Here is a 16825-nt window from a genome sequence, read left to right on the forward strand (position 1 = left end):
TGGATGGGTTTTTGTACGTCGGTACGTGTACATTTTTAATAAGAGTTGAGGAGAATCTTTGTTACGTGTGTTTCGCAAGAAAAAAGTAGGAGGAAGAGTTTTAAGTTAAAGTGGGGATTTGAACACGATGGAGAAAAGTAGGTGCAAGTAGAATGGAGCATTGGTCAAATAGGTAGGAAACTTTATTAAGCGTTCTCTAAGTAGAAATTTTCTATTCGTTTAAAATCAATATTTTTAGGTATCTTTGAAATGTGGGTAAATCGTTAATAAATGATTACACTTATCAATATAAATCGAGCAATTTGTTGGATTTATCGCATATGAGAAACTGGATTTTTTCATTTTCTTTTTTTACTAAAATTTACAACCTTTCTTACAATAAGAAAATATTTCTTAAAAGTTTGGAATTTTAACAAACAACAATTTCGTACGAAATATATTATAGGATAAATAAAACTTTTTATCCAACATACTCGTTACCAATACTCGTATCTCAACTTGATCGATTGAAAAATATTTTCAGGTACGAGACGAGTGGCACAGAGCGGCAGTGTTGCCAGAGGAGAAGATCAGCCCGCCGGACAACTCTGCCTGCGTCTACGGGGCGTCTTGATCTTCTTCGAGGACGCTCACGTCGGGATTCCTCGATTTTGTACGATCGCCGAAGATTCGACACGTCTCGTGGAACTATAGGAGCCTGTAAACTGTGCGGGAACTGGATCAGAGATCGCCTCACCCCCTGATAACATCTTTTCGAGTTTTCCTGGGGATCTCGATCGCGCCTTATGAAGGATGAAAAATTGTGCAAGAGCGTACACGATCCATCTGTGAAAACTGATAAGATCGAGGGCATGTGCCGAATGAACGATCATCCTCGGAACAAGTTCAATTTTCTCATCGACATTCCTCTCCCATTCCGTTCATAAATTATGCGATTGCATTTTTCTCATCATTTTTCAACAGCTGTAGAACTTTGCTTGTTGCCAATTTACCTCTGTGAACGTATATAACAACAATATATAACGATTTATTTGCTGCTATTTCAATAGCTGGATATGTCCGTCCATGTTCTCACAGGATTATCAAGAATTTTTTTCATTATTAATCGCATTCGTAGAAAAATCAGCCTTATTTTCTTGTTGAAATTTCTTCTTGATCGAGTTCTGAATTATATTATACGAGAAATATTTTGCCGTTAGTTTGTGGGAACATAAGCGATGATCGAAGCAGAGATTTTATTAATTAAGCATGTATTCGTCTGTATGGAAAATGTGAACTTGTTCCGAAGAAATGCATAGAACGAATTCTACTCGTAAGAAGAAGAAGAAGAAGAAAAAAAAAAAGCGTTCCTGAATGAATAACTTATAATGATGCGGACAATCGAGGCGGCCAAGAATGCTTGCTGGAAAAAGCATTTATTTCGAGAATATTCGTTTAAAGGAAAAGGAAGGAATATTCTCGTGACAGAATTTCAATAAATGTTTTTCGATACTTCTACCTTGGAATAATTATATAAGATCTGAAGCGATGGATACTATATTAAGCGGTATGCATTCAAATGACGGTGGGGAAAAGATCTATCGATTGACTAATTTAACGATCAAATGATACATCGATAAATTTTACGTTATATTGTTTATCGTGTGGTGAATTTTAACTTTCTAACTTAATGAATTATTAAATTTCTTAATGAGAGGAATAATTAAAATATATCGAAAAATTGTTTCTTTCAATAACTCGAATTTAAAAATTTGTATCACAGTTCGTCTTGTAGAAGAAAATTTTAAGATTAATGAAATTAGCGAAGAGACAATTATATCTATAGAATACGATCTTACAAGAATATAAACGATCATTTGAATGCTTGCTTCTAAAATAATATCAATTTAACAAGTGCGCTTAAGACCAAGGAATTAATAAACGGATGGAAAATAAGAAGAAGAAAAAAAAAAGGGAGATGCGAAGAAATAGAAAAAAAAAATCGACGAGATGATGAAACTTTTGTAATATTTAACTAGAAATTTTTCGAACCAGAGAATCACAGAGAAACTAAAATATTTGCGTATATTCGATTGTTTCAAGCTTTTTAGAGTTTCTATATTTACAAATGGCAGAGAGAATTTTGTCGAATAGAGCTCGTTGCCAAAGACCATTAAAATGAAAGACTTGTTCGTCACTTATTGAATGTTTCCAATCCTTCGACTGAGATCCTTGAATACTGTTCTTATAGCGTTTATTATAACGAGGCTTCTATTACACATGCATGACGCTATTATTTCACGCCACTGCTTGTTCATTTGTAAAAGGAACACCTTATTAGAACTGCGAGTATCCGGGTATTTTTGATATTCGAATATCCAATTAATTTTATCCAATACAAATAGAATCGATATTTTATATATGAGAAAATTTAACAATAATCCAATTAAAATTGTAAAATTAAACTTATTATATCCTTTAATATTGTAATAATATGAAAACATTTTTGGAAAATAGTAGATTCGATGATAAAATGATGATATTTTTGGTAGAATAATCATATTTATTTTCTTATTAGCTTGATAATTTAAGATTTTTAAAAATTCCTTTTTTTTTTTTATAGAATAGAAAAATAGGAAAAGTAAGCTAAATTATTTTCATGATATATTTCTATTTAAATAAATTCACATATTATAAATATATATAAATGCATATGCATTTTTATGTTATCGTAAAAATGTATAATTAATTTTTTATAAAATATCTGAGAAAGAGTATTAATTGCCTTCTTGTCAAGCTTTTTTTTTCTTAAGTAAAAAAATTAAATATAATTTTCAAGAATATCCAAAATAAATTTCTTTTTCTTTTCTCAATATCTTTGTTAAATTTTTTCTCATCACGTTATTATATCTGGGAAAATTTCTAAACGATATTTGAATAATTTTAAGTTAAATCAAATGTTCCTCGCAATTGATAGAGAATTAAGTTGAAAAAAATTTAAGGATAAACGTATAAAATACAATATAATTTTAAACATTCGATCAAATTTGGATATTCGAATATCGTCTCGATTAGATGATAGCATCAAGGATCCGGATAAATTGGCAGATCTGTTTATTACGCTCACCAATATTAAACACTGCCAAGCCACTTTGTACTGAACCATTACGACACACGTGAAAACTATAATTGCCAAATTCCCTTTTCGATATAGTAGTCGAGACGTAGCAATAAACAATTTTTAGTCGGTAAAAAATCGTAAAAATAAAGAACTCGGGAATGTGAGGGAACGTAGTAGGAAACGTAATTTCCACATATCTAGAAAAGGGGAATTCTTTGTGGGACTGTGTAACTGAAATTAGATGATCGAGGAAACTTGAAAAAGGAAAAAAGGGGAAAAAAGAGAATTTCATCTGGTTTGCCAATCGCTCTCGAACATTGTCCTAAATCATCCAAGATCTGCGAAACGGTGTAGCGAACAATCAACGAGAAAAAAAAAAAAAAGAAAGAAGAGAAAGAGAAAAGAAGCGGGGGAAAAGAATAAATTGGAAAGATTTCTGATATTGCACAAGGGGACGAGTTGTGGGATATAAATATCGGATCAATTACAATCTCGAAGACATTGTAAATAATATTTGCGTCGTGTGCTCGCATACATCAAATATTACACCGATTTCCCTAGCGATTTTACTCGACGAAGAGATAAATTCTCGCAAGCGTCTTTCTTTTTATGTAAACGACATTTTTCCATTATCGACTTTGTAACGATATCAATAGGAATAGATAGCGAAAAAGAGAGAGAGAGAGAGAGAGAGAGAGAGCGAATTGATTGATCCAAAAAAAAGAAGAGGAAAAGAAAAGAAGAGAGAAAATAATGAAGGAAAACGCGCGCAACTAATGAAGAAGAAGATGCGAATGATACCGAAAACTAGCGTAGACTGTCCTAGCTTGTAACGAACATTTCGACTTTTCTTACTTTTTTCCGACGTGGAGAACGCGTGCGAGAAATTTTTAGGTACCTGTAATTAACATTGTTAACGACTATACATATATATTATATACATATATTATATATATATATAAAAGAAACCAAGGCGCCTTCGACGACTCGCACCACCATTCTGTACGAACCTTCGACAGGGGGATTGTTGTTAGGAGGGATCGTGGAGAAAGGATTAACGAAGATTCGTGGTCAAATTTTTGTTTTTTTTTTTTCAAACCTCTTGTAAACGTCAAAGAGCGTGCATGGAAGAAATATCGGGTAGGAAGGTTAAATGCACACGTGTAGTACGATGAATATTCGTTAATTCGATCGACACACACGAAAGGTTTAGGTTGAGGTACAGGTCGTTAGTGGAAGCTTTTTTTTTCCTCGTAAAAGTAAAAGAAGAAAAAAGAAAAAAGAAAAAAAAAATACGTACGCTTGCGTTTTCCTCGACGTTGACAAAGGATGGAGAGAGATCGGCGAGCAAATAATTTATTGTCTACGATAAAATAACATTTTAGCGAGGCAGCAGGATCCTGTTGAATGAACTTTTAGCAGCAATAACACTGATAACCGCCACGTAGTGAAACGATTAAGTAGTGTAAAAGACCAATAGGACGATATTTACGATTTCTAATTCGTAAAGAGTAAGTCTAGCACGTTAATATATTGATTGGATCGATTGGTTGAGGAATATTTATATGTATATATATATATATATATATATATATATATATATACATACGTGTTTCGTGATATTATTAGATTATCAACGGATTAGCAATTTCGAATTTGTAATTTGATCGATTAATTTCGACCAGAAGCTGGAACAATTGGCAATTTAATATTTTCGAAATTATTCAAACTATCGAATACTGTTAATCGATATTAGATTTGAATTCATAAATCAGATAGTAATTTCATAATATAGAAAATTGTAATTATTATATGATTCTGATTTATTCGGAATAAAAGAAGAATCTTCAGTTAGATTTTATTTTCAAAAAAATATTAATATATTTTCTTCTGAATGTTAAAAAAAATTGATTTAAAATTTGTATTTATTAATTTATTCTCTCTAAAATTATACGAATGAGATTACTCTCTGTTGATCTTGATAAAACATATCAAGGTGACTAAAATCTTATTTTATTCTTACTCGAAGCAATCAACATAATCTTTGATAGATTATTTCTAATTATTCTAATTTTTTTCTTTTCGCGTATTAAAAAAAAAAAAAAAAGGGAGAGGAGGAGGGCAAAGATATATCTCTCAAACGATCGATTCGATGTCAGTACATTGCTCAATACCATTGATCGGGACATGGAAATGGAAACAAGACTCACTCTTGTGTTTACGATAGCGTTACAAACCACACGACTCATGGAATTATTCACGTGTAGACAAAAATAATACCGTTCTAGTTTCGTATAGCCGCAACGGTGTATTCTTTGTATAAACAGAAAAAAAAAAAATAGCGGATGAAGAGGGAAGGAAGGGAAGAAACGAAATCATTATAAAAAAAAAAATATATCGCCGGAAATCTAAGTCTCGAAAACCGCATGAGGATGCCGAAAAAAAGAAGTAATTTCGAATCGACTCGTGGGGGGGAGGAAACTCTAGATAATCATTTCGAGGGTGCATGCTGATACGTGTGGGTGATACAAGTGGAAGAATGAGAAATAATGATTAAATTAAATCGTAATAATCAAGGGGAACGTAGCACGAATTGAATCAATTCGATATTCTCGAATCAATTTAATTTCACTGTAGAACACGACGACGTAGCGCTATTATTAACAAAAAATTTGATCACAAGTCGCAATTTCCTTTCCGTCAATCAATACGCGTTTTTTCTTTTTTATTTTCTCGAATTAGGGTTCAAATATCGAATTGAAATGATTGCTCGAGCCGTGTTCATTTCCTATGAATCGTATGAAACAAACGTAGTGAAACGATCGATTCATCACGCATGCGTAGATGAACCTTCTTTTTCTGAACCGATTTAGCATTGAAACGAGAGGCCAAAATCAATCGTTCGTGTAATGGGCGAAAGTAAATCGTTTGAACGTGTATTGAGAAATATGAGGGAGAGAGGCATCTGTGTATGAGAGTGTGTGTGTGCTCAAGAGAGAGAGAGAGAGAGGGAGAGAGAGAGAGAGAGAGAGAAAGGAGAAGAACCTTAGAGATAAATCTTAACGTACATATAAACATACAACACACAACTGCCTAGAAACTCAGATTAATAATATTGTATAACTTACTATATTATATACAATTACAACCGACATGTCCAAACGCACAAAGGGGCAAGTTTGGCAAGACGAGAGACACGCGCATGTAAATAGGATATTATCGAGAGGTGTAATCCACAGTTGTATATAACAGGGGAAGGATCAGTTTCGAGAAAAAAACTGATGAGAATCGGAGAGGAAACTCGAAGGTCGTTTTCTGTCTTAAATCGTGGCTACGATTTTTCACTTTATCCCTCGAGAGAATGTGTAACATTTACGATCGTTCCGGGGTGGCGAATGGAAAACTCGTAAGCCAACGTGTGTTCGAAGGGGTGAATAGACGAAGTTACAGAATTCGCGAATTTCCCGTGTTTAATTGGGATTATTTGTATCCCATCTCGTTGGATGCGTAAAATTTTTACCTAGTGTTGAACATAATCGAATATTTATTGTAAAAAGAAAAAGAATTTTATTGTATTATTGTAAGATCAATTATTAGATTGATAAAATGGATTATTTATTTATTTCGAGATTTTTAATAATTGTTATTTGAATTGTTCACAGAATTTGATGAGCTGCAACTTCGTCCGTTAATCTTTTCAACCTATGATAAATAGTCGAACGCTCGAGATAAAGCGTGTGAATTAAATTAAAGATTTTAAGATGATTTAATAAAGCTTCGATGCAATCGAGAGAGAGAGAGAGAGAGAGAGAGAGAAAGAGAGAGAGAGAGAGAGAGAGAGAGAGAGGAAAATTTAAACCAGATTAGAAACATATATCAACGTGTTTAATAATATTAAAAAGTTCACCCTACGAATATATTTTTATCTTTTTTCCGATTTGTGATAACCTACCCTGTTTAAATCATCAATAAACCATTCTTATTTACGTCTCGTTTATTTTTAATTCGATTAATTAATGATATGTTATAAATCGCACCTCGTGCTTTAAGAAAATATAAATCTTCGAACGGATTAGGATTTTTAGCATCGTCGATGATATTTTTAATATAATGAATAAAAAAAAAAATGCGAATTGTCTCGAGCCATTCGACGAACAACGCACGCGAGAAATCTTTTTAGATGAATTTAAATTAATAAATGAAATAAAAAGAGTTTACGAAATAAAAAGAGCAGCTATTTACGAGAAATTGAGTGTATGAGAAAGAGAGAGAGAGAGAGATAGAGAGACAGAGAGAGAGAGAGAGAGATTGTAAAGATGTATAAGATGAGAACGAAGATAGAGAATGAGAGAAAAAAAGAAAAAGAGAGAGAGAGAAGAATGTATAGGCGATTATTAAAGAGAATTAAGATGATATAGAAAGTTTTAATAAATTAATTATTAACGCTACAAGCAAGAGACACTATTGATACCTACTACCTAAGGAACATAGTAAATTTACGAGCATATATACAAAACATTTACACGATCGTACTATACAATCAATTCAAGAATTTAAAAATTCATACATACATACATACATACATACATACATACGTACATGTACACAACATGGAAAGATCCTAAAAAAAAGACGAAAAATATGCAAAATAGCGTGCGTAAATGAATTAATACGTTCGCTACCACCACGTTTGAGGGAAAGTTGTTTTGCTTTGATTATAGTAAAAAAAAAAAAAAAAAAAAAAATATGAAAAAAATAAATAAAAGCGAGTAAAAAGTTTGTAAGAAATTAAAAAAAAAAGGAAAAGAAAAAAAAAGCATCGTATAATAATACATGCGTGGCAGCGAACATATTAAATTCTCCATTCGACTCGAGATTGATACAGTTACGAACATGAAACAGACACGTAAGACTAAGGTTACTTGCTATTACGTATATAAAAAATATATATATATTATATAAATAAAAAAAAACAAATATATATATATAGAAGTGAGGAATGAATGAAGAATGCGAAACGAGGAAGAGATTTGAGCGAACGCGAAGGGAAGTAAATCGAGGATTTTTTTAAAAATAAATAAAAAAGAAAAAAATCGTCAGGCCAATTTCTCTCGAGTTTTTACTCGACTCCAAAAAAAAAATGGCTCTGATGGACTTTAGAGAAACATCATCCAAAAGGTGATACGTTATTTATCGATAATTTTTAGTTAGGCCCGATGGGGTGAACCTTAGATCGTGTAATAAACCATTATAATTTTAGGGACTTCGGTTTGTTTGATGTTGAAGAACCCGCGGAGGAACGTTGAATCGATCGTCGTGGACTCGTACACACACACAACACAGAGCACTAAAATCGAATGGTGTTTATTAGAATATCGGAGGCCATCGCGTTCCTATCCGAAATTATTTATTTGATCTGGATCCGTTCTGAAACGCGCAATTTCGGTTCAACAACGAGTGATTCATCATTCGCACGATGTGTACTCGATTTTGTTTAATCGTTTTTTTTTTTTTTTTTTTTTCCCCTCTTCTTCTTCTTCTTTTCTTTTCTTAGAACGTGAGTCAAACGCCTCGAGTTCTACTCTTTGATGTGCAGCATGGTGCACAGATGAAAATTAAACCCTGAGTTAGATACACAAATACGGAACTATACGGAGAAAAATATTTTTTTTCCCAAGTATATTTCCGTTCTATTAACTTCGCGAAAATACTTTTCGGCTATTCTTGCTGGCTTTGATATTTCGCGCCAATAAGATTTAATATTTTTATTCTTAATTGTTGATGACCACGTAAAAATTTTTTTATATTTTTTATTATAAAATGTTATGATAATATTTTGAATTTCTGGTTTAGTAGAGATATCAATGACAAGTAATATTCTTCCCTATAAATAACAATATTATTAACATATTGAATTAACAGTGATCGAATTAATTACTTTCTGAATTACAAAAATTTTTCTAAAATACAACTGTAGGATAAAAATATTTCCGGTTTCTAAATATCAATATTAAATATTATTGACAAAAATAAGAGCATTTTGAGAACAAGTTAGTATATGTAACGCGAAAATATGTATCTCGTACTTTTGGAGGGAAATTTAAAGGTATGAAAATGGTCTCGAAGTTTGACAAACAGATTCGATTTTATGTGTGGACAAAAGGTAAAACGTCACGCGTGATAATGATTCACGCGTGGAGAAATAGAATTTAATGAATCGAACGAGGACAAAGGCGATAGCGATGACAACGACGATGATTTTATCTATGTTAATCTAGAAGACATTGCTGGAACAATGATTTGTACGCCTTCTATGAAGGACCGTAGAATACATTATGTTACCTAATACTCGTAAGCACGCATTATCTAATAAACATTATTTACAAAACGAATCGATTCAGTGGCAAGAGAATTTTTTTCATTTTTCTCCCTGGAAATAATCATAAATCGTTTTTTTTTTTTTTTTAATTTAACTTTACATCACATTTAAATTCGGCGTGTGAAACGATCAAATTTTACGATAAAAATTTTCCTTTATTAAAGAGTTAAATATTAATTCCGTGAGTAATTTCGTTTCGAGAGTCCGATTTTATTTAATTAACAAACTTAAAGCATCACGATTAAATCATCGTGAAATTTATAGTGTGAGATAAAATGGATAATACAATTGCAATTTTGATAAAGAAATGGCAAACTGAAAAGAAGTTCCCCCCCCCCCCTATTACAACCAAAATATTGATCTTATTTATTGAAAAATTTTTTAAATAGCGTAATTTTATATTTATATTTTTTTTCTTTGTAAAACGTAGGATGATGTCGCAACATCGGATGAACTCTTACCATCTAACCTTTTAAAAAATATTTTTCGCAAAACAAAGTTTTCTTAAGTCTGATAAAGTTAATAATATGCCTGGAAAGGAAGATCAAGTTAATAATACACCCAGAAAGGAACAAAAAGTAGTTGGTATCAATGTTTTACGAGCCAATGAACTGATCAGCAATTTCTCATCGAGGGAAGTCATCCGTCGCAAAAGTGCGGTCCAAAGAAAAATATTAGAATCTATAATGAAAAATCGATCGAACATTCAATCCTTCTTTTTCATATGTTTTAATATGTGCAATAAAAATATCGTTTCGTATAAAAATAACGATAAGATATGAAGAATTTTCCATTTCGAATCGAATATCAAAAAGCATTCGAAATCTTAATTAAACGAAGAGGCAAAAGAAACTTAGAAATAGAGAAAAAGAATTCTAGAATAACGAAAGTATCAGGAATCTTTTATTTCACAAAAAAAAAAAAAATCGAAGAAAAATTCTTAAAATAAAGAATTCTAAAATATTAAAGAAAACAGTTTACTTTTTTTCAAACAAATCTTCGAAACCGCCGTTCGACTCGCAAAAATATAGCTTCGAAGTAAAAAAAAAAAAAAAAAAAAGAAAAGATGAAATGATGTATTTAAAAGAACAAATTTTAAAATAATAAAAATATTTAAAAATGTTCAATATTAAGGTATTCCAAATCTTAAAATAAAAAAAAAGAAATCGAAACAGATGGATAAAAAGCATCCACAATAATCAATAAACCGGAACAAACTGCCAGAAAAAAAGCCAATCGAACCAAAAGAAAAAAAAAAAACTCGAAAATCAAGATCAAAATTCCTCCTCCAAAAAGAAATCATCGTTGTACATATATAAATATATCTGTCTCTCTTCCTCTCTCAAACCACTCTCTAGCCCTATCTTTCTAACCCTTGGAAAACGATCGAAAGGTAGGGAAAAAAATTTCATCGAGCCACCTCCCTCCCGAAAAGAAAAAAGGGGAGGAAAAAAAGATGACACGAAACAGCGTCCGATAGCGATACAATGGCACTCGTCAAATCGACGATAAGCGTCGACGTGTCGCCCCGTCTCATTTCGTGGACGAGAGACAGGGGCAGAGAGAGGGAGAGAGAGAGCAGAGGATAGGAGGATCCGTGGAAGAGAGCGTGCGATATAACACATCGATCTGCGTTCGCGCAAGCGTGCCTAGCGGCCCGAGCAGATTTTGCCCGTGCCACCCTGTATAGGCCGTGACCGGGATACGATACCAACAGGTGATGCTGGAGGAGTACACGGAGACACTCCCTCGAGCGGCATCGTTGATCGTCGTCCCCCGAGTCCCTGATCCTGGCGGTGATTTAGTAACGTTTTCCAGCCCCTCGTTTCCGCAACTCGTTTCTCGTTCTGGGACGAAGAATCAATCGTTGAAACGTAACGTTGAATGAGAGAGGAGAGGAGAGAATCGGGAGAATCGGTTCGTAACACAGTCGGCGATCAAAAGCTTCCTCGATCAACCTTCTGATCGTGGTTCAGTGAACGGATTATTAAAGTTTCTATTGTTGTTGATTTGTTTTTCCTTCTTTCTTTTTCCTTGCTTTCATTTACTTATACAGTGGTTTGTCTTATTTTATTTTATTTTATTTCTTATTTTATTTATTTTGCAAAAGATTGTGAGATATCCCTGAGATAAGAAGAGAATCCCGCCAGAAGGGGGATAGACTCTCGATAGACTGATAAATAATCGGTGCTCGGCCGGTTGTTGGGAGACGAGCGGCTTCGCCTCGTGGTTTATGCACGTCGAAGTTGGAAAGCCGTGGGCAACGCGTGTCCCGTAAGGTGGTACGAAGGGAGGGAATTATCGTGGTGGGAAGAGTCATGGATGATGATCCAGTGCGGGTTCAGCAGGTCCCGGCTAATCAGTCGCAGGATCGTGCGTGAGAAGGAAAAAGGAGGAGGGAATTGGATTAATTCGAATATTATTCGATTCGATTTGTTTCTCGAATGGGGATGGATGTTCGGAGAGTGAAACGGGCCTATTTGTCGATCGGTCGAACATCCAAGATCGTCCAGAAGAGGAGCAACGAGGATGTGGAAGAGATGGAAAGAAGAAAAATCGATGCGTCGATGAAGAAGTGAAGTTTTTTGCGCATCTTTTTGCGTTCTAAAGGAAATTTTAAAATTGGAGGAAGGGAGCAAAAGGTATTTCTTTTTTTCGAGATAAATTTCTAAATTTATCGCTGATTATTATTAACGATTATTGTTGTTCGAATATTATTGTTTTAATTCTTTTCTATCCCCTATTTTTTTAAATAACTTAAGGATTTAATAATTCATTAAAATATAATAATTAAAAGATACGAGAGAAAAATAAATGTAAGAAATATTTGCGCGTATGCGAAAGAGATATACCGATAACAGATGAATAAACGAGTATTGATGATATTAAAAACAGCACGAGAAATAATGCACAGCACAGATACGAATAAATAGAATCTGGAAATTCGGAATGGATATGGAAAATTGGAGCAATCGATTGCTAGGTGGTAAATGACTCTGACTTCCCTGATTACACTATAATATGATGAAACCCCGTTCAATTTAATCTACGATAAATCTGATTGCAAATTGTCGGATAAAATCGGCGTGCCGAATGCTTTCGAGCTGCCCTCGCGAAGCGTTGAAAAGACCGCAAACTTTCATCAACGAAAAAAAAGTCCATCAAATTTATAGAAAGAATAATTCTTAAAAAAACTAAAAATACCAAAAACAATTGCTCCATTGAATGAAAACTCTCGTCCAAAACACAACACGACAATTGAACCACTTTAAAAAAAAAAAAAAAGAGAGAGAGACGCATCTATCAGGTTCTCTCGTGAAAAGAAGCAAGCCGCAACCATTTACAAGCATCTCGTGCAAAGAAGCGAGAGGGAGAGGGACGAATGAATCCATTAAAAGAAAAAAAATATCAAACAGAAAAGGGACTTCTCAAAGTGGAGACTTCGTGAAACGAGTCGAAACGAGATAAATATCAAAGAGTATTCCTTCTTTTTTTTTTTTTTTTTTTTTTCGAAACTTCATCCGGCCGCCCCAGTTACAAAATTATCCCAGAGTGTCTAACGCTCTGTGCGTGCGGTTGAATCGATACTCTGTCCGAATTTCGAAACGTCGGGGAAAAACCGTTTCGGCTCAACAAAAGGGCAACGGCAAAGAGGATCGCGGGTGTGAATGAAATTCGCCCATTGCAGGATTAATTGGCAATTCGCTCAGACAGTCGGTTAATTACGGAATTAGGGGAGGAATAACCCTCGAGGAGAAGTCGTTGAAATGACAAACGTGGTTCAAGAGGCACGTTTGTCTGAGTGCATTCCTCGTTTTCTCGTCTCGCCGGTGTTTCTCGCGTGCCACGTGTTGGAATAAAAATAAAACTCCTCCGTATTGATACATACGAGGGAACGATTCTATTGTGACAACAACGTGGTTTTTAAATTTTGTTTGATAATTGATCTCGATCGAAGGGATCGGTCTGCTATATTCTTTGAAGATTTGTGAGACTGGTACGTTTAACAGTATATTTTAATGGACGTTCGAAAGGAGGAAATGTTGGAAGAGACGCGCGCGAATATTGGTCGTCGAGGAGAAGAGTAGAGGATGGTGCGATAAGGAACACGGTGTGGCGGGAAGGTGAGTAGAGAAATAGAAAATTTGTTTTTTGCTTATTTCGATTTCGATGATTTCTTGATGTAAACGTGGAATATTGGCGATTCCATTTCATCTAATTTGATTTAATTTTATATTTACGTGGACTGAAATGTAATTCTTCCCGAGAATTATTTTTAATCTTGTTTAACTTTGTATGCATTGTGAAACGTGTGATTAAATTTTTTAGTTGATTTTAACGCAGGAAGATACACGATCATAACTGGTTTTGCGATTCATAAAAACTTTATAAGCAAAGTGGAAGATTTAAAATTAAGATATTCTCTTTTCAAATTCAGAGAGAATTGTGAAAAAATAATTGAAAAATTTTCAGAAGCACGATATATACGTATATATACAGAATATTAGAAAATCGATAGAGAAGGTTTTAAAAAAGTAATTTTCTAAAATAGCTGAACTTGATAATTAATTTTTATCAATGAATCTACTGTCGAATATTTTATGTGCTACGTTGAATGGAAATTATGAATTATTAATAGTTTAATTATGAATTAGAAAATATTTAAAAACTGATAACTGTTTAAAAACTTTACAAAATACAAAATACTCTGAAAAGCGTTCACAGAAATAAATAATACGCAGAGTACAATTAAATTAGCAGAAACTCATAAATTAACAAAAAAACAAAAAAGCGTACACAGAAATTAATAATACGCATAAATAAATAATAAAAAAAAAATTATTCAATGAAATATCACAAAAATACGTTCACAATAATAAATAATACGTATAATTGTAATAATAGAAAAATTATCTAAACCATCTAATATATGAAAAACTATTGAACGAAAAACCTAACGTTAATCTAATTTTATTAAAAATTAAAAAATTATTTAATGAAATATCACAAAAATACGTTCGCAATAATAAATAATACGTATAATTGTAATAATAGAAAAATTATCTAAACCATCTAATATATGAAAAACTATTGAACGAAAAGCCTAACGTTAATCTAATTTTATTAAAAATTAAAAAATTATTAAAAAGAAAAAATTATTGATACTACGGAAAGCGTGCACAAAAGCATATATTACGCAGACCAGAACAAAAAGAATTAAAAATAATTTCAAAAAATCCTTGCATTAGAAAAAAATCTTCGGTAAAAAAATACTTCTATTATCTCATATGATAAATGCAACAATACAAAACAAACAATACAAAATATTAGAACGATATCTACCAAATTACGTGAAAATATAGGTAAATAATCGACGAATCTCCAACATCGATTTATCCAAAAATAAAGCTTAAAGTATAAAAAAAAAGTTTTCCATTTAACTCTTGACGCGTTTATTCATCACTTTTTTTTCCAATTTATACCACCATTTCTCTAACATTCCGTATCATACCATGTTGCTCTGAACAGTTTGCATTTTCTTCCTTTAAATTTTCTTATCTCACGTGAACGTTTCCCCCATCGTTAGCAAAAAAGCACCTCCGCAGGATGAAGTTTAATCACAAAAGCAATCCTGCTCTCCGCATATTAAAACATCGCTTTGGGGGCGTGGAGGGAGGAGGGATGAACTTAAAAGCCGAATATCATCCTTTTCACTCCGGTGTACCAGAGGATTCGTTCGACCATCGCAAATAATCTCGTAAATGGAAGAATGGAATGGAAGAATCTTCCTTCGACGATCAAATATTCGCGTAAAAATATCGAGAAAGAGTTACTGGAATATATTAAATCTCTCTCTCTCTCTCTCTCGAAATGCATTATTCAAAGGGACAGTACCGTTAGTCGCAACCGTGGTCGAATTGGACAAAGAAGAACAGTGCAATGCGGCCGAAGGTCGTGGTTATGCAAATGGAAATGGCTGGGTTCGATCGTTACAGCAACCAATCCTTGACAACCAATGGAATTCGTTATTTACTTTATTTAAGGTTTTCTCTTTGTTACGGATACGTGACTTCCTTTTGCACGACTAAATATGAATTATAGAGATATTTAATATTTGACTCTTTGACGGTGCAATTAAATTATGAAAAATTCAAAATAAGAAATTTAATTATTCTTTTATCATAGTATAAAAATTTTTTTAACGTTTTTCTTCGTTTGATTCTTATTCTCTTTCTCATTTTTTTCTGAACTATAATTTGGAAAGGAAAAAAATAGAAAGTTTCGTTCGAGCATTCTTGATTTCCAAGATTGATCAATAGAGAGAAAATAGCAATCGTCAAAAGAATTTAAAAGTGCAAAACGTGTCGAGGTTAAATCACTTTAATTGTAATGAATCTTTTTATGTATCGAAAGAGTTCACTTTATTCACAATGGAACTTGCTTCGTGTTTGACCTACAATATTTTATTCGAATAGGAAGAGATAAAAATTTTTTTCAGACGAATATGTTATACGAATAAAAAACAAAACGTTGGATTGTGCAATACCACTTTTTGTGTTTGTATCGCACAATTTTTAATAAAATGATAACATTTCTAGGACTTACGATACGCGTTTCTTACACTTTGTGAACTATTTGTGTTAAATATCCGAAATTTAAACTTTTTTATTTGATAATAAAAATATATTAGTCAAATGTGAATAAATTATTGATTCTTCAAAATATAAAAATATTTATATTTACATGTATAAAATAAACTGGACGATATTAAAAAATATTTTAAATTTTTCATCATTCACGACACGATAATATTATTATAAATAAATATTTCTGATTGTGCGAAATGGATATTTATGATAAAACAAAATTTTATTTCCCTTCTATCTACGAGGCATTCGATGTATCTTATTTTCATTTCAATAAACCATTCACAAATGTAAATTATGAATTGACGTACTCATGCTTTGAGATATTCCTGCTTTGTTTCCACATTGTTTGATACACTCATTGTTGTAATTTACTACGCGAAATCTTAATACAAAATTCATTTTCTTTATAAATCGTGTGTAAATTCTACCTATTGATTGTCAATATTGTTTCAAAGATTCAAATACTATTATCTTATGAATATTAAATATATACATACATCATCTAAATCACATCTCAAAAAAAATATATTAAGAAAAATAAATAATAATTTTTGCTATTTCCAAGAATTAAAATTCCATTAAAAGATTACAAAAATCTTCAGAAATCTAACTTTCATAAAAAGAATTTAGAAAAAGGACGACACGTTACAATTTGTCATAAAAGGAGAGTCACGAATCGATTTAAAAACACTATCC

General features: G+C 32.5%; 1 protein-coding gene and 1 long non-coding RNA gene across 5 annotated transcripts in view; one reads left to right on the plus strand and one right to left on the minus strand.

Moving 5' to 3' along the window:
• The window catches only part of LOC100864684 (dipeptidase 1), a 200607-nt gene extending 191115 nt beyond the window's left edge, over positions 1–9492 (plus strand). For both annotated transcript variants that reach the window (XM_086914583.1, XM_086914584.1), the window contains one exon: positions 524–9492. In XM_086914583.1, the coding sequence (XP_086770709.1) occupies positions 524–613 (90 nt within the window). In that variant the 3' untranslated portion in view covers positions 614–9492. The remainder of the gene's footprint in view (positions 1–523) is intronic.
• LOC105736597 (uncharacterized) overlaps positions 1–16825 on the minus strand; it is a 252618-nt gene that overhangs the window by 220267 nt on the left and 15526 nt on the right. Inside the window, exon 5 of one of the 3 annotated variants that reach the window (XR_015294245.1) lies at positions 159–704. The exons of the other annotated variants lie outside the window; for them this stretch is intronic. This is a non-coding gene — a long non-coding RNA (uncharacterized LOC105736597). Of the gene's footprint in view, positions 1–158; positions 705–16825 lie in introns of those variants that run through there. 3 annotated transcript variants of the gene reach the window in all.

Source organism: Apis florea, unplaced genomic scaffold (assembly GCF_048593485.1).
Source record: "Apis florea isolate Af1SG1 unplaced genomic scaffold, ASM4859348v1 contig_3696_pilon, whole genome shotgun sequence".
Lineage (NCBI taxonomy): Eukaryota > Metazoa > Arthropoda > Insecta > Hymenoptera > Apidae > Apis > Apis florea.